This window comes from Rutilus rutilus (assembly GCF_951802725.1).
Source record: "Rutilus rutilus genome assembly, chromosome: 9".
In the NCBI taxonomy this organism is placed as follows: Eukaryota; Metazoa; Chordata; class Actinopteri; order Cypriniformes; family Leuciscidae; genus Rutilus; species Rutilus rutilus.
Genome location: NC_140223.1, coordinates 1,933,022 through 1,952,108, shown reverse-complemented (window position 1 = coordinate 1,952,108; position 19,087 = coordinate 1,933,022). Strand labels below are relative to the sequence as shown.

At 39.9% G+C, this 19,087-nt stretch overlaps 1 protein-coding gene across 4 annotated transcripts in view; it reads right to left on the bottom strand.

Annotated features, from left to right (window-relative positions):
* The window catches only part of LOC311297699 (protein NLRC3-like), a 61,771-nt gene that overhangs the window by 8,565 nt on the left and 34,119 nt on the right, over positions 1 to 19,087 (bottom strand). The window contains exons 7-8 of one of the 4 annotated variants that reach the window (XM_084420106.1): positions 11,811 to 11,984; positions 3,852 to 4,025 (exon numbers count right to left, since the gene is read on the bottom strand). The exons of 1 other annotated variant lie outside the window; for it this stretch is intronic. In XM_084420106.1, the coding sequence (XP_084276232.1) occupies positions 3,852 to 4,025; positions 11,811 to 11,984 (348 nt within the window). Of the gene's footprint in view, positions 1 to 3,851; positions 4,026 to 4,450; positions 4,643 to 11,810; positions 11,985 to 19,087 lie in introns of those variants that run through there. 2 more of the 4 variants (XM_084420108.1, XM_084420107.1) reach the window with 2 other exon arrangements.

Here is a 19,087-nt window from a genome sequence, read left to right as displayed (position 1 = left end):
AAAATTGCACATCCACCAAATAGGTGGCGTAAATGTAAATTGGCATTTCACAAAAGAAGGAAGAAGTATGGCTCGTTTTTTCTCAGCGTCTGTTTCCATGGTGACTCGTGGATTCGTCGCTCTGTTGAGAAGGTCTGGTGTGTTAACCATGAACACACACCGAGTCGGATTAACTTATTCCCGGACGTGTTTTTGGACCCAGCATACCTCGAGTAAGCAAGGTTTGGTTTAATCAACCAAGAGTTCAGGGTATGTTTGACAGTAAGATAAGCTTGCTTTCTGGAATACACCCCAGGACACAGGCAGATATCAAAACCAGGAATAGCAGAAAACCAGGAAAACGCTCAGTAATGCTGTGGAACTCTTGACAAGACTTTGCGATGAGACAAACAACTGAACTGGGTAAATAGGCAGAGAGACTGAGGGATCATGAGGTGATGGGAAACAGCTGCACATGATTACACAGATGACAGACAAACATACGTACTAGGGGTGGAACGGTACACAGAAGTCACGGTTCAGTTCATACCTTGGTTCAGACATCACGGTTCGGTACGAGTTCGGTACAATGGAGAAAAAAAAAAAATGCAGAAGGCTTGTGCATGTCTCAGGCTGTACCACCAAAGGAAAATAAATTACTTAAGCCTTGTAATTTTTGAATAAGTTTTATTAATAAAGTAAAGGCATAGAACCAGTTTATTTGTAGTGCACTGACAATAGTTTTATATAATTAGTTTATTAATTAAATTAATAAAAAGACAAAAAGACCTTGAGATATGATTGGTAATTGTACCTGAATGAATTTCAAAATTAATTTGCTACATTTCAGATTAATATATTTGTTTTCCTTAATTTTAATTAACAGTAACTTAAACACTTGTTTGAATGTTTGAATGATGTCCTGTATAAACTAAATGACGGAGTATGTTTGTTTCCACTGTTCGATCGCGCCTGCGCCTCACACACATAAATATAAGTAAACACTTTGCGACTTTTCGATCGCGCCCGCGCCTCTCTCTCTCTCTCACACACACACACACACACACACACACACACACACACACACACACACACACACACACACACAAAATATTCCAGCATTGCAATCTCTACATTGCAGCTTCAGAGCTACAGCAGAGCAAAAGATTAGGTGTCCCTAAAGAACCCGCGTATCTAACAGTGGTTCCGCATTACATTAATTTGCACATTTTAATAAGTTTTATTTATTTTTATACTGTGTATTCTCTGTGTAAATTTAAGCACCGAACCGTGACGCTCATACTGTTTCGCTTCAATATGAATACATGTACTGTTCCAACCCTAATATGTAAAAAAAAAAAAAATGTATTGGTTTATATTCTTATTCTTATTATTATGTATTATTTATATTAGTACTTGCATTTTATTTTTTATTTATGATCCATCCATATGTCTGCTCTTCTCTTTCTCTGAGACATTTACATTTTTGAACATTTTATGAGACATACATCCAGGGACGGACTGGGATTAAAAAAATTGCCCTATATTTCCCCCAAATAGGCCCCACCACAACTACAAACAGCCACTACTATCTCACAATATTACAGCAGTCAATGTATCACATTTATGGCAAATAACATCACAAAACCTACAGTGATTGAAATGAATTAATCATCGTACTAAAAAAATGTGATATCAAACTAAAAATACTTGAAATATATATAAAGAGCAGATAAGTTTCTCGGTAGGCTATTACACTTTTCAATGTTATGGAAGGCAAACGCATTGTTCTAGGTTATTTTCAAACAAAATGGTTGTCTGTGTAATGTTATCTCAATCTTGGGGAGAATTATACACATTTTGCTATAATTTCAGTTGTAGATAACGTGAGAACACCTGATTGTGCAAACTGACACGTGGCACTAGAACTGTAAAATTCTGTTTGTTTTGATACGAGTTTGTGACCAGGTCGTGGGCAATTTATAACGGGATGAATGGGTGTGAATTTGGATGTGGGCCGAGTTAGCCTACATGTCATGATCAAAATATTAATAATATTGCTTTTGGCATCTACTGTTGCCACGCAACAACAAAAGTCACGCTGCAGTCAAACTGAGTGAGTGACCATAATCGCACAAATTATTTGCAAACTCGCTTATTTTCATGTTACATGTTAATCGGAGCAATCACCTTAGGCTACTTCATTTACCTTATTTTCTAACTTAGTAGTTGCCAAATGTAACCCGTTGTACAATATACACTACCGTTCAAAGGTTTATAATAATAATAATAATTCGTTACATTTATATAGCGCTTTTTCTGAGACCTCAAAGCGCTTTTACATAGAAGGGGGGAATCTCCTCAACCACCACCAATGTGCAGCATCCACTTGGATGATGCGACGGCAGCCATATTGCGCCAGAACGCTCACCACACACCAGCTTACTGGTGGAGAGGAGACAGTGATGAAGCCAATCATTATATGAGGATGATTAGGAGGCCATGATGGACAGATGCCAAGGGGCAAATTTGGCCAGGATGCCGGGGTTACACCCCTACTCGTTTTCGAAGGACATCCTGGGATTTTTAATGACCACAGAGAGTCAGGACCTCGGTTTTACGTCTCATCCGAAGGACGGTGCTCTTTTGGCAGTATAGTGTCCTTGTCACTATACTGGGGCATTAGGACCCACACAGACCACAGGGTGAGCACCCCCTGCTGGCCTCACTAACACCTCTTCCAGCAGCAACCTGGTTTTTCCCAGGAGGTCTCCCATCCAGGTACTAACCAGGCTCAGCCCTGCTTAGCTTCAGTGGGCAACCAGTCTTGGGCTACAGGGTGACATGGCTGCTGACTGGTTTGGGGTCAGTAAGATTTTTTCCTGTTTTAAAAAGAACTATCTTCTGCTCACCAAGGCTGCATTTATTTGATAAAAAACAATAATAAAAACACAGTAATATTGTGAAATATTATGACTGTTTTCTATTGTAAGATTTTAAACTGTAATTTATTCCTGTGATCAAAGCTGAATTTTCAGCATCATTACTCCAGTCTTCGGTGTCACATGATCCTTCAGAAATCATTCTAATATGATGATTTGATGCTCAAGAAACATTCATTATTATCAATGTTGAAAACAGTTGAGTAAAATTTTTTTCAAAGTTCTTTGATGAATAGAAAGTTCAAAAGAACAGCATTTATTTAAAATAGAATATTTTCTAACATTATAAATGTCTTTACTGTAACTTTTGATCAGTTTAACTCATCCTTGATAAATACAAGTATTGATTTATTTGATTTCTTTCCCCCAAAATAAAATAAAAATTCTTACTGACCCCAAATTTTTGAACGGTAGTGTTTAATGTTACAAAAGCTTTAGATTTCAGATAAATGCTGTTCTTTTGAACTTTCTATTCATCATAGCATCATGAAATAAAAATGTAAATAACTGTTTTCAACACTGATAATAATCATAAAGGTTTCTTGAGCATCAAATCATCATATTAGAATGATTTCTGAAGGATCATGTGACACTGAAGACTGGAGTAATGATGCTGAAAATTCAGCTTTGATCACAGGAATAACTTACACTTTACTGTATATTCACAAAGAAAACAGCTGTTTTAAATTGGAATAATATTTCACAATATTACTGTTTTTGTTTGTATTTTTAATCAAATAAATGCAGCCTTGGTGAGCAGAAGATGCTTCTTTTAAAAACATAAAAAATCTTACTGACCCCAAACTTTTGAACGGTAGTGTATATTATCTGCCCTCTTCAGGCCTGGAGTTCTTTAAAAGAAAAGCTGCCATTTTGCTCATGTTTTGCGTTTTCTGTTCTTTGATGCAACAATGGTAGAGATGATCTTACCTCAGTCCTTCCAGTTTACAGTGAGGATTCACCAGTACAACAGAGAACAGCTTCACTCCTGAGTCTCCTAGTTTATTCCCAGACAGACTGAGTTCTCCCAGGTGTGAGGGGTTTGATCTCAGAGCTGAAGCCAGAGCAGCACAACCTTCATCTGTGACACCACAATCCCTCAACCTGTAGAGACCAATGACACACATTAAGCCTACAATAGTCAAGTCAAGTCATCTTCATTTATATAGCGCTTTTAACAATGTAGATTGTCTCAAAGCAGCTTTACAGAGATAAGCGTATAATTTAAGGTAACAGAGATTGTTTCGGCTTTACAGCAGAGTTAAGTTATTTCCATCTAAAGTTAGTTTTAATTGATTTGGTTCCGTCGCAATGATCATTTGTTATTAAATTAGGGGCCGCTAAGACGACACCATTCTCTCTACACAGACTTTAAACGCGAACCTGTGAGAAACGCTGATGGCGGTCACATGCGCATTTAGAATGGGTTCTATAGTTATGTGCGTTAGAATATACGCAGGTTTGGAATTCCCTACAAGCCAAGCCTAAACAAAATACTTGTCTTTCCTTATAAATTTTGATAAGGAATTTTATTTTATTTGTTGCTTTGGGGTAGGACCGCAAGACGAATTTTCCCGACAACGCCTTATCTGTAGAGTGGTAGTGGGATCCTCCATAGGGAGAGACTAGTTGGCACTTCAGCACTGCGTTGTCATCGGTCCAGGTGAAGGTCCTTCGTCAGATCTGGATACGGCCCGGATCCGGCAGGCTGCAGGAAAAACCTTGGGATAAACACAGACACTAAAATTAGCGTAGATGCCATTCTTCTCATGATGTAACGAGTACATCAGGATTTTTGGGAAGTGTTCCCGGTTCCGGCTGACCTAATCTATGCAGCATAACATTAAATTATAGAAGTCTATAATGTATTATGTGAAAGCTAGGTCAAAGAGATGTGTCTTTAATCTGGCTTTGAACTGACAGAGTGTGTCTGCTTCCCGGACAATGGTAGGAAGACTGTTCCAGAGTTTTGGTGCTAAATAGGAAAAGGATCTACCGCCAGCAGTGGATTTTGATATTCTAGGTATAATCAACTGGCCGGAATTTTGAGATCGTAATAGACGTGACGGACTATAATGCGTTAAGAGCTCGCTCAAGTACTGCGGAGCTAAACCATTCAGTGCTTTGTAAGTAATAAGCAATATTTTAAAATTTATGCGATGTTTAATAGGGAGCCAATGCAGTTTTGACAGAACTGGGCTAATATGGTCATACTTCCTGGTTCTGGTAAGAACTCGAGCTGCTGCGTTTTGAACCAGCTGTAGTTTGTTTATTAAGCGTGCAGGGCAACCACCTAGTAGAGCATTACAATAATCTAGCCTTGAGGTCATGAACGCATGAACTAATTGTTCCGCATTTGTCAATGAGAGCATATGACGTAATTTAGATATATTTTTAAGATGGAAAAATGCAGTTACAATAGGTAATCAACCAGAATGCCTATTACTATAAAGTCACTGCAGCAAAAATAAACCAGTCGCATTTCAAAGTTGTTCCCAAAATGACCACCAGGTGTCGCTAAGGGACATTTTGCAAAACAGTTGCAGCTGCCGCATTTTGAAATGCAAGTGGGGCTTATGTCAATTAACAGTAAGGGTGAAATACTACAACTATGGTAATTTTGAAATAAGCCAATGCAACAAACATGAAAAATAAAAAAAGAGCTAATGACATGCGCTGTACAATAATGAAACAACCTAACCAAAAACAGAATAGAACAAACTTTCATGACAAAAAATAAATTAAAAAGAAATAGCCTATGCCTATGAGGCTACAACAGAATTGGTAAAAAAAATAACAAAAGCAAAAATTAAATATGAAATAATAAATTTTAAACCGAAAAGAACAAACTTTTAGAACAGAAAAATTGAATCAAAAGCTAAAAATAGACATGACAACAATATAGCCTATATTTCATATTGTAGAAGTCGTTTGGCAACAGAAGACTATTCCCCGGGGGAGCAGCACGATAACAAACAAACAAAAAATACACCAAAAGAACGGTGCAATGACGCAGATTATTTTTACTATTCTAGACGAATGATGAGTGCTTCTCTCTCCACTTCTGGGCTTTCTAGTAAATTTGTGGTCGAGAGGTAGAACTTAGGTTTCAATGTTTTAGATGACACGGGTTCAAATCCCAAACAAACATGGGCTACTGTATTTATTTATTATTAATGCAAAGAGATTTGTCTAGTTCTAAAACACTGTTATATCATATAGTTTTCTTTGTGCTTGTATTTATAAAATAAAATGACCATGCATTTCCATTTCACACTAAGAAACAAATATTATCCAACAAGATTTACATTTGTATAATAATTTCAATCGTAACTGTAAAAGCAGTTCTGTTGAAAACAGAAGAAAAAAAACTTTATGGGGTTCCCTATATACAGAAAGAGTTTTTAAAAACATGGGTGTAAGCAAGGTGCGATTTGTGAGGGGGGAGGGGGATTTCCTTCTGGTCTAAATAGCCATGGTTCTGCTGAATTATTTTTATTAATTAAATAAAACACCTGACTAACATCGGTCAGCAAGCCCTGACAATGTTTTAATTTTACGATCATTTAGTTTAATTTATTTCACTGTAATGTTTCAGTTCATAAACCTAGGCCAACTAACAAATTAAAATAACATAGTATAAGACGCATAACCTTGAAATGCTAAGCCTTTGTAATTTAGCCTATAGAAAAACTGGGCACACAATGTTTAGCCTACTTTTTAAATTTACTCTAACAATAGAAGGCTACATTTGTTTCAGTTCTAAATTTGTACTGTAATTTCAGTATTGAGGATTATAAACTCTTTTAACAACGTTTCACTTGAATTTATTTGCTACCAGTTCTCAATGAGCCGTGGAAGATTACACAATAGAGAAAATAAACTGACACTTTTCAAAGTCTGTGATAGAAGTGCCACTTAGCGTAAAAGGCAGCAAATACAAAGTATTATTCTGGTTGAGTACCAATTGCATATCCAAAGATAAACAAATACTTAAAGGAGAACTCCGGTCAATTTTAACATTGAGCTATTTTTTTGTACATTTGGAGTGCTGTCAATACAGAGAACAATGACAAAAATCAGTGTTGCCTACACCGAGTTATTCTATTTTTAAAATTTGTACCCTGTTGACTTCAATGGGGCAAGTTTTAAACCTGCTTTTAGCCTCTTAACATCCTTGATGTGTCATTACAAGTGCACAGAAAATGTGAGTGATTCCTTCAGTGAACACGAGTGAATCTGACTGCAGTAGATGTGAAAGATATGTATAAAAATTATATTATTTAAGCCAGCGCAAATATCTGTGTTTACATCCTGTTTTCGGTTGAAGTCCAAAGTAGTCAATTGCCGAGTTCACGCGCATAGGTTTAGTTACCTATGATCACGCGCGTGAACTTGGCAATCGACTACTAAAAGCAGGTTTAAAACTTGCCCCATTGAAGTCAACAGGGTGCAAATTTTAAAAATAGAATAACTCGGTGTAGGCAACACCGATTTTTGTCGTTGTTCCCTGTATTGACAGCACTCCAAATGTACAAAAAAATGAGCTCAATGTTAAAATTGACCGGAGTTCTCCTTTAAAAAATAAAAACATAATGCTGTCAATATGAAATATATACAAATACTTGATTAGTTCAAGTTGTTAAATTACATTTAATATTAAGGGACTGAATATCCAGTTAATAAAAATAAAAATAAAACTCCCCAGAAAACCCAACAAATGTGTGTGTGTGTGCTTAATGTATTTGTAGACATTTTAAGGAATGTGTGTGAGTTAGGCCTGAGAGAAAAAACTCAATTCACCAAACTAACGCAATTTTTTTTGTTTACGATTTTAAAATAGATTTTTCTTATTCCAAAATCAAAATTGCTTTATTTTTGTCCTTGCTTATAGGTTGTTTCAACAGAGGATGAAATGTGTCGTTATCTATGAGTGTCGTAAAATCCATTTCAAGAGATAAGACAGTAGAGCAGCACGATTAATCTTTAAAATGGGATAAAAGTTTAAAGTTAAAATATAAACACTGATATCTACGGTAGAAATCCAAATAGAGTATTAGCTTTTGATAGAAACTTGGCGCTTAACATAACGCATTTATTGATTACATTGTTTCGTCACTAGGTGGCGACAAATGAGTGTTACAAAATATTTTTGTAATTTAATTCTTCTAAAATAAAACTCATACATGTGATGAATTTTTGTAACTATGACTCATCTTATACATCACATACAGTCTGTATAATGTATGATTTCACTTTTCCCCATAGTCTAGTTGTATCGTCCCAACCCTAGTGTGTGTGTCTGTCTCTGTGTGTGTGTGTGTGTTTGTTCTTATCTCATGTATTTGTAAACATTTTAAGGAACTCTTAATATTAATGTAATTAATGTCGAATAAAGGCTGTATTAAAGCACTTAATATAGTAATTAAATTTGTATGCGAGTGCCTGGTGGCCGGGCCTCCCCCCATGGGGCCCAGCCAGGCTCAGCCTGAAGGAGCGACGTGGGATTGCCCTCCCGTGGGCTAACCACCAGCAGGAGGGACTGTAAGGGGCCTGTGCAAAGTGAAATGGGCAGCAGTTGAAGGCTGGGGCCTCGACAACCCGATCCCTGGACATGGAAACTAGCTCTAGAGATGTGGATAGTCACCTTACTGGCGGGAAAGGAGCCTGAGATTGTGCGTTAGGTTGAGAGGTACCAACTAGAGATAGTCAGGATCACCTCCACGCATAGCTTGGGCTCTGGAACCACATTCCTTGAGAGAGGATAGACTCTTTACCACTCTTTGCCCATGGTGAGAGGCGGCGGATTGGTTTGGGTTTTTGCTTATAGCCCCCCAGCTCAGCCGCCATGTGTTGGAGTTCATCCCGGTGAATGAGAGGGTCGCTTTCCTGCGCCTTCGGGTCGGGGATAGGTCTCTCACTGTCGTGTGCGCCTACGGGTCGAACGGCAGTGGAAGTAAGGGATGCCTTCAAGCTGAAGGAGTCCTATCGTGCCTGGTTGGCTAGTGTGACTCCTGAGGAAGCTGACGGGTACTGGCAGGCCAAGCAGACTGCAGCCCGGGTGGTTGTGGATGCAAAAAAAAAAAAAAAAAAAAATCAGGCCTAGGAGAAGTTTGGTGAGGCCATGGAGGACTACCAGTTGGCCTCGAAGAGATTCTGGCAAACGGTCTGGCGCCTCAGGAGAGGGAAGCAGTGTCCTACCAACACTGTTTACAGTGGAGGTGGGCAGCTGTTGACCTCAACTGGGCATGTCGTCGGACGGTGAAAGGAATACTTTGAGGATTTCCTCAATACCACCTACACGTCTTCGATTGAGGAAGCGGAGGCTGGGGGCTCGGAGGTCACCCAAGCTGAAGTCACCGAGGTAGTCAAGAAGCTCCTCGGTGGCAAGGCACCGGGGGTGGATGAGATCTGCCCTGAGTACCTTAAGTCTCTGGATGTTGTGGGGCTGTCTTGGCTGACACGCCTCTGCAACATCGCGTGGCGGTTGGGGACAGTACCTTTGGGCTGGCAGAGCGCCAGAGCACCCCCTGGTGGTCCCTCTTTTTAAGAAGGGGGGCCAGAGGGTGTGCTCCAACTACAGGGGGATCACACTTCTCAGCCTCCCCAGGAAAGTCTATTCTAGGATACTGGAGAGGAGAATACAGCTGATAATAGAATCTCAGATTCAGGAGGAACAGTGCGGTTTTTGTCCCAGTCATGGAACACTGGACCAGCTCTATACCCTCTCCAGGGTGCTGGAGGGTTCATGGGAGTTTGCCCAACCAATCCACAAGTGCTTTGTGGATTTGGAGAAGGCATTCAACTGTGTCCCTCGCGGCGTCCTATGGAGGGTGCTCTGGGAGTATGGGGTCCGGGGCCAGTCGGAAAAAGGTGGCTTGCCCACTTCAGGTTGGTGGAGAGTTCCTGCCTCAAATGTAGGAGTTCAAGTATCTTGGGGTTTTGTTCACGAGGGAGGAAAGGATGGAACGGGAGATTGACAGACGGATTGGTGCAGCTTCTGCAGTAATGCGGTCAATGTACCGGTCTGTCGTGGTGAAGAAAGAGCTGAGCTGCAAGGCGAAGCTCTCGATTTACCAGTCAATCTATGTTCCTACCCTCACCTATGGTCATGAGCAGTGGGCCATGACCGAAAGGACAAGATCCAGGATACAGGCGGCCGAAATTAGCTTTCTCCGCAGGGTGGCTGGGTGATCCCTTAGAACTGAGGAGCTCAGTAACTCAAGAGTAGCTCAGAGTAAAGCCGCTGCTCTTCCACATCGAGAGGGGCCAGCTGAGGTGGCTCGGGCATCTGTTCCGGATGCTTCCTGGACACCTTCCTGGGAAGGTGTTCCGGGCGCATCCCACTGGGAGGAGACCCCGGGAAAGACCTAGGACACGCTGGAGGGATTATGTCTCCCGGCTGGCCTGAGAACGCCTTGGTGTCCCCCGGCAGAGCTGGAGGAAGTGTCTAGGGAGAGAGAAGTCTGGGCATCTCTACTTAGACTGCTGCCCCCGCGACCCGGCCCCGGGTAAGCAGATAAAGATGATGATGATGATAAAGTCAGTTAATCAACCCTATCAACGAATTAAGAGGTATATATACAGCAGTCTTGCCTCCGTTCGTTGACAGTTTAACAGCATCCCTCCACCACCCCATCTCCTCACTTCTAGTTCTAACTACTCTTACAACAACCGGGGGGAATACACTGGGTTTGGGCCAAATATTCTGTGCTCGGAGCCCTCCCTCCGGACAGAACGTCAAATACGCATAATCTTTACTCTGTTTAATTTGATGTAAGTGTGAACTTGTGAATTTATGGTTAATAAGTTGTTAGCAAAGCATTATCTAACTTTTTACATAAGAGCTAATTAAACTATAACACTTTGTTAATTACAGTAACAATGAATGAAGAACTCACTATATGTTTATAGTCTCTTAATATTCTAACTACAGCTTATATACGATTATATACTACTCATTAAAGCTGCAATCCATAGCTTTTTTGGGTAAAAAATTATCCAAAATAAATTGAGCAATTACATAACCAGCCAGTGCTCAAAACTATCTGCTTGCCTTAGCTCGATTCGAAATGGTAAGCTTGTAATAATCTTTTTAATACCAGTGGTACTGGTGGATTTCCACAGGAAATTCGAGCATGTCTTAGCGTCATTAAGTCACATCTGTACACATAAAGAAGGTGTCTCGGCTAGTCGGCTAGTAGGCTATATTGCGTGTGAGGATGTTGGAGGTGGAGATTTATAGCCTTTTCTCACAGCACTTGATATAATTAAAGTTAACAATTTGATGGCGGATCCAGAAAGGTTCAAACGATAATCACCAGTAACAACTGAAGATTCAACCGTTGTAAAACGCGAAAGACTTCGGACTTCAGAGAAAAAGAGAGACTGCAACCAATGCGAAAACAAGGACAAATATCAGAAGGGCATTAAATGTAGTCACGCAATGGTGATTTTGCTAACATTAAAAATTTGAGAACAAAGTAGAATTTGAACAGTTTGACGTGATATGATAAGCAATTATTAGATTTAATCACCGCGATTTACTGCAATGCTTTTTTTCCCTTAGTTGGTCAGAACAAAAGCGGATGTTACTTGACCACCATGTTGGTCATACTTTCAAAAAGTAGAATCTGTGATTGAGAATGATCCGTTTTATTTTAGTTTTTTTTTACTTTCTTTTGGGGGATAATAATATATTAACATGTAAATATTCCTCTTCAGGGAGACTTGTCACCGCTGCCTTCTACCGCCGGCAGGATCTGACGGTTCACGCAGGATTCTGTCGCTGAACCACTGGATGGGGCTTATGCAAAAAGATATATTGTATACACTATCTACATATTAATACTTATTCACTCCAAGTCTTTATGGTAGAGATGATCTTACCTCAGATCCTCCAGTTTACAGTGAGGATTCTCCAGTCCAGCAGAGAACAGCTTCACTCCTGAGTCTCCTAGTTTATTCTCAGACAGATTCAGTAATATCAGGTGTGAGGGGTTTGATCTCAGAGCTGAAGCCAGAGCAGCACAACCTTCATCTGTGACACCACAATCAGTCAACCTGTAGAGAACAATGACACACATTAAGGCTATATCCTGTTGATGAATATGATGATTATGCAATTACTCTGTTTAATTTAAAGTCTGTGTAGTATTGCTTTGTGGTATCTTTATGTAACCCAAGTAGAAATGATGCATAACTATTATAAAACTATATACAAAAATAATACCAATTGCTATTATGTATGCATGTATACTTAACCATGTAAAAGAAGTTTGTTTATAGTCTTTAACTTATGTGTATGTTAAGAAGTAGAGATGCACCGATTACAATTTTCTAGGCAGATTCCGGTTTCCGATTTTTCATTGAGTTTGACCTGCCAATACCGATTTTAGCTGATTCCGTTTTAAATTTTTTCTAACCACTTTACAGCACACACAAATATTTATTTTCGATCTTTTCTTTAACCCTTTCACACGTAAGTTTAAAATATTCTAACCGACACCCCACCCCCCGAGTGATTTTTTTCAAGGCAAACGTTCCCTTTAATGTTTCCATGGCGACGCATCACGCGATACACCGCAGCCACAATAATACTGTATGACAGATGTGTCGCTTTTATTTTGCTTTTCCTTTTTTATTCAAAATATTCACAAACTTGCTTACCATGTCATCAACTAGCCTATCTGATATTACGATTCTCAAATACGTGTAAGTGAGTGTGTTTGGTCGTTTAAAAACCTTTATAAATAATCTTGATCTATAACATGAGATGGGAGCTGCAATGTTGTCCTGTCAGTTGGATTTACAGCACGTGAATTCATCAGTTTCTCCCGAAATAAATGCAAGAAAGTGACCGCCAGAGGCAGTGTAAACACTATGGATGACACATATCAACATAGTCTTAAGGAATGCCACCCACCTGATTAAATTAAGGCTGCTCCATAAGAACCGCAGAACTGACGGCATGATGAGCAGCAAAGTTGACCTTATAAAACCGAGCAAACGTGCATGGAGAAGCCCAGGTACCAGCAGTGCAGATATCTACCAGGGAAACTCCTCTAAAAACAGCCCATGAAGATGAGATTGCCCTAGTGGAATGGCAAGTTAGTCCCCAGGGCAGTGGTCTCCCTGCTGCCTTGTAAGCCAGCGTAATGGTCTCTACTATCCAGTTCGACGTCTACTTTCAACGTGGAAGCTGCTTTTCCTTCCTCCAGTAAATGTTGAAGAAAGCTTAAGATACTCAGAATGTCACATCATGCAGAAAAAAGCTTTCAACGGGAAGCATAAATCTGTCGTGTGGAAGAAGCCCTAGCATTAGAGATGGTGTGAATAACAACAGGGTCACAACGCTCCAGGGAAGGATTTAGCCCAATGGCCAGACCCAAAGCTGCAGACGAGCCGGGTCCGGGTGCCAGACACTGGCCTCCAGCTGGGAGAGAAGGTCCTTCCTGGGGGGAAGCTTCCATGGATTTCCTGTCAGAAGTCTCAACAACAAATGAAACCATGGTCTGGCTGGCCACCGTGGTGCCACAAGTAACACTCTGTGCTTGCACAGGGCGATCCTGTGCAACATCTCCCATAACAGAAAGATAGGTGGAAACGCATATAGCAGGCAGTTCGGCCATTCGTGAGACCAGGGGGCTGGACACTTCTGTCCTTGCGAACCATAATCGGCAGTGGGTGGTCATCTCTGAAGCAAAAAGATCCACCTTTGCTCTTCCAAATCGTAACCAGATCTCCTGCACTACATCTGGATGAAGCCTCCATTCCCCTAGATGTACTTGATCCCTGGAAAGAGCATCCACTGTCTGGTTGCACGCTCCTGGAATATGAGCTGCCCTCAGTGAAGCGAGTCGTGGCTGACACCATGTCAGGATCTTGTGAGTTAGCCGTAGAGACCTGCGGGATCTCGTGCCGCCCTGGTGGTTCAGATGGAACACTGTTGAGGTATTGTCGGACCAAACGAGAACATGGCGGCCTGCCAGAACCGGCATGAAGTACTTTAGAGCCAAGAACACTGCCCTTAGTTCTAGCAGATTGATATGTTCTGTGGCTGAACTGACCCCCGACTAGACCCCTGCGCTGCTGGGTAACCAGTGAAAACAGCCTGAGATGATGGTTGTGCAGCAACATCCATAGTATCCCCATGATCGTGAAAAAAGGAATCTGAAGCACTTGTAGAAAGCACATCAAACTCTGAACGATGAGAAAAACAAGGGGAATCAAGAGACTCTTCCCCAGCTCCCCGATTCAGAACATTCTCATCCTCCTGTGTCATCTTCACAGTTGTAGCAGATGTGACAGGCTGAAGCAAGTGAAGCAGGCGTTTCAGCTCTGCCATCTCTGAAGAAAGCACAGACACCGCCATAGAAAGTGAACTTTTCTCAACATGTGAATGTTCATCACCTCGCGATTTGGCCTTCTTAGATGGGAGGAGAGCACCAGCTGCTGCCGATGCCCTACGCTTCCGAGTGTGCAAAGGGGCTACATCTAACTGCCCAAGTTTCACTGTTGAATTAGGGTCTAACTCAGCAAGACGGAGCCGTCGTTCCGACATAGGCACGGGTCGTGACATGCACGGGTCGTGAGAGCCTCTCGCAGATGTTGAACACCCAAAAACGACGGGCAGATGTCATGACCGTCATCAGGGAGAAGATTATTAGGGCACAGCTTACAAGTCAGTGGATGTCAAGTCAAACTGGAGGAAATATAAATTAATTATAAAAAAGAAAGAAAGAAAAAAAAAAGAAGAGAAAAACAACTATAGTAGTCTCTCAGCCAATCGGAGCGAAGGGCGGAAAAACGAAAAAAGTGTGTGTATAAGACGAGTCGGAGACGAGCTCTGCCGAAAACTGAACAGCTGGACACGGAGAAAGTGCACAAACATTGAATACATCGTCAAATTTCGAAGTGGCAGCTGGTGAGAACTTTAATAATTCGGTTTGTTTATGTGAATGGAAGATATGACGCTAGTGTAGCGGCAGATGCCGAATTAAGTTGTGACGCAGCATATATCTATCTGTCTGTGCTCGGCACAGAAAGATCCCGTGACCTACTTTCTGTAACTGCTCATTGCGTAATTTTTTTTTTTCTATTTGGTCTATCTTTCTATGTCACATAAATTGGTTGTCTGGGAGGGTAATGCTTTGTATAAGTTAAAAAATGTTAACATAAGACATCTCTTTAAAAAAATTAAAGAAACGTATTTAAATCTTTTTAAAATTGACTTTTGCAAATAATCTTTGTTAAATTTACAGAAGTATTTGTTAATATTAATGGACCAGAGCTTAAATAGTTTTATTTAACTAACAACTAAAAAAAGATTTATAAATGCGAGCAAATATATTGCTCATTCATTGTTCGTTAATGTTAGTTAATACATTTATATGATCAACAAATTTTAAATGGGCTTTTTTAGTGAGAAGTTTTTTTTTCTATGATGCATTTATTGGGGAGAATAATCCTGTCAGACGCAGGACTGCTGTGAACGCGCGCTGTTCTGAACGTCATCATGTGTGCAGGACATTCCCATACAACACAGAGCGGCCTGCATAGCGTATTAAATATCTCTTGTCTTATTTAATAAGCAAATTTACAATGTCCTGACTAAAAACATTTTAAACACACATATGTAAATAGTAAGCGGCATGTAATTCATTAATATAAATCTTATTGTTAATGAAATTACAGGTTTCAGTTACCCGTCATGTAATTACGACCATATATTATGAATAAGTTAGGCCGTACGTAATTGGTCCTTCATGTGTTAGATGAGAACCCTACTGTCACATTTATTTATGTATGTTTATTTATGTATGTATTTAGTTACTTACCAAGATCAGTCTTGTACAGCCAAGGGGAATATTTCCCCTCTGACAGCCAAGCTGGGTCAAAACCTGTCATCCGGTGATGACTGGACTTTTGATGCTTGTCAGGGGCAGATTTCACACCAAACGCGAATAGAGCGTCTGGCGCAAGTGATTTCAATGTTAAGTCAATGCAAAGACGCGTATACGCGCGTCTGGAGGCCCTGCGGCGCGAATGAGGCATTTAGCGCGGCATGGTAGATGCGAATTCGCCTCATTCGCGCGTCCAGTTCGCGCAAATGATTTTATTTTGTGCTTTTTGTGCATTCACGCGTTTGACGCGAATTAGATTTGGAACAGGAGAGCTACTCTGGGTGCTACTCGCAGTAAAGCAAGTGTTGCCATCTTCAGTTCCCTGTGAGCGTTTAAAAAATGCTAATATTTTTGTCTGGTTTTCATCTGGTTGACGCGACATATTTCCCGCCGGCACTCTCTGTCCGCTAGTGCTCATCTGTATGTGACGCAAGTGTTAGTTTGTGTGTGAGTGTGCGCGTGTGCGCATTTATTGGGATAATTGTAAACACGCCAACACAGACAGAAAAGACATGCCATCGTGGAACTAAGATAAATAACATATTACTTAAGGGCTATTTAGTTTGTTTAACCCTCTGGGGACCAAGCTGTTTTTGGGGTCCTTGAGATGTTCTGACATGCTCTGACATTTGTGCTTTTTTCAGTTATTTATAAACATGTTAATGGCAAAGGTGTAAATTCACTCTATATAGCACAAACAGGGCTACCATAATATGCGAGCAACGTGTATGTAGATGTTTGTATTTTTAAGAGAATAATGTTTATGCGTGGTTATTGGAAAAAATTCGAATGAAAGTTGCTGAATTAAGACCACAAAACACATATTAAATATGTGTCCACAAGACTTTTGACTAATGGATGTTGTCCCTTTGAGTTCTAGCTTCAAAATCATGTGAAAATAGTCTTGCTTTATCGTTCACAAAAAAAAAATACATTGATTTAAACGGTGTAAAACAGGTTTTGCTTGGAAAGCCAATATGCGAGGGGGAGGAGCAGTTTACACCTTAGATTACAATGTCCCACCCACTCTGCATAATGACTCTGTATAATTAGCCATTCATTCAGGTGTGACACTGACTGAGCCACAATGCAAGGACAAAAGATGTATTTAGAAGAAGACTTATATTGACCATTTAAGATTTCGCTTACATCTATCTTGTAAATATGTTTTGCTATTTTATTAAAAATGTTACAATTACAACAATAATTACAATTTCAACAATATTTCAAGTGTACTCTTTCTTTGTAAAAAAGAAAAAGAAAAAAGGCCTACATTTTATCATATGTATTCATTATTTTGAATATAGCAAATATATATATATATATATATATATATAATATATATAAATAATATAGTTATATATATATATATATATAGTTATATATATATATATATATATATATATATATAACGTTAGATATGAGCAGAAATTGCTAAACAAAAGCTTAGGCTATTTGATGTGGCAGTATATTCTACAGTAGCCTAAAAACTGTACCCAAATCTAGTCAACAAGTGACTGACTGTAACGTTGTTTTTATGAAATATTAGGGCATATAAATGCTAATTTGCAGTTTAATATGTTGCTTATACAAATACATTTTATTTCAACATATTCCAGTCGATTTTTACTCATCTCAGTAGGCTATAGCAATGCAGTTTATTCTTTCACACACAGACGCGCGATTCATATTTAGGCTAAACAGTCTTTACAAATATGTACCCTTCATTCATCTCACAGAAAGGCGAGTCATATTATAGAAATGCGATTCATCTTTTTGCGGTTTGCATAGGCCTACACTAACGTTATTCCATAACGTTATTCCACATCAACACTTGAGAAAAGAAAACAGCCTACCTCACTCCTCAGCGGGATCTGCTCCTCATATCAGGAGATATTGCTCCTCATATCAGGAGATATTGCTCCTCATATCAGCACTGTTCTGAGGAAACTTTTCTCCATAAGGTAGGCTATATTATGCCTCACTCGATTGCAACGCGCTTTGTTTACAGCTGATGTGGGCGTTCTCAGAATTTGCGTTTGAATAGCACGCGCTCTCCGGGGATTATTATATATTATTGTAGCAGAGTTTGTGCTGAATACAGTGTAATCAGACTTTAGCCATGAAAATGTCACAAGTAACAGAAATAACCACAAATGTCAGAGCATGTCAGAACACCTCCAGGGCCAGAAAACAGCTCAGACCCCAGAGGGTTAAGTTAAGCGGGATGAAAAGTTAATACAAAGAAAATAAAACAATTTCCTTGGGTGAACCGACAGGTAATACCAACAAATATCTCACGAAAAAGAGAAAGTGTCTAAAATGGTCGGCGGACTGAACCGAGGAACAAAAAATGTAACATGGATTCGAGGAAAAAACACTCTGAGTAGATATGTCAACGTGAGACCGATTGCACCGAGAGGCACAGAGTGTCACAGACGAAGCAATATAACTCAAATAGAAGAACAAAACTCACCAAGCGCTGTTAATTTAATCCAAATTCTTTGAAATGGCGTAGACGCGAGCTGTCACAGCTTGTGAGGACGAATCTCGCTGCTCTTGTAAGCTGCACTTGACAACGCGAATAATCACTCAACCAAATACAACCTATCTCAACCAGGCGAGAAAGTGAAAGAGGTAGAGTGCTGAGCCACTGTAGCCTACAACCCTCCAGGGCTCAGCATGCGTCACGCCACGTGACTTTGTTTGTATATTCTCTCAACCTATCTAGCTGGCGCTGCGATAATCCATAGTGTTTACACTGCCTCTGGCGGTCAGTAAGAATGAAACACAATGCAGGCTACGTCAGAAACACCTTAAAAGGATTGTGAAAGACTTGACAGCTCTCTAACAGATGACAGCAGAAGAGAATTTAACATCGGCAGTGAACTGTTTGAGTTTAAGAGACTGATGAGAAGACTGACCAGGCAGATAATGATTGAGCGGTATCTCTCGATGCAAGAAACCCAGCTGATTACACCTTTGATTGAAACTTTGCTTTATATTGTAACTTTGCTATTAATTTTTTGTTGGCCTTAATTAATTAATTGTAATTTTCCAGAAATAACTATTATATTCATTGCAAGCAATTGTCTACCACTATTGTTGTTAATAAAACCCTGAGCAAGAACTGACCACAGAGAAGTCTTCTGAACAAAATGCAAGTACCATTTGAATGCTTGTGATTTAGGTCAGATTTGACTTAGTCTATCAAACCTGAGACTAATAAATAATAAGGTTAAAGGTGTTAAGGTTTAAATA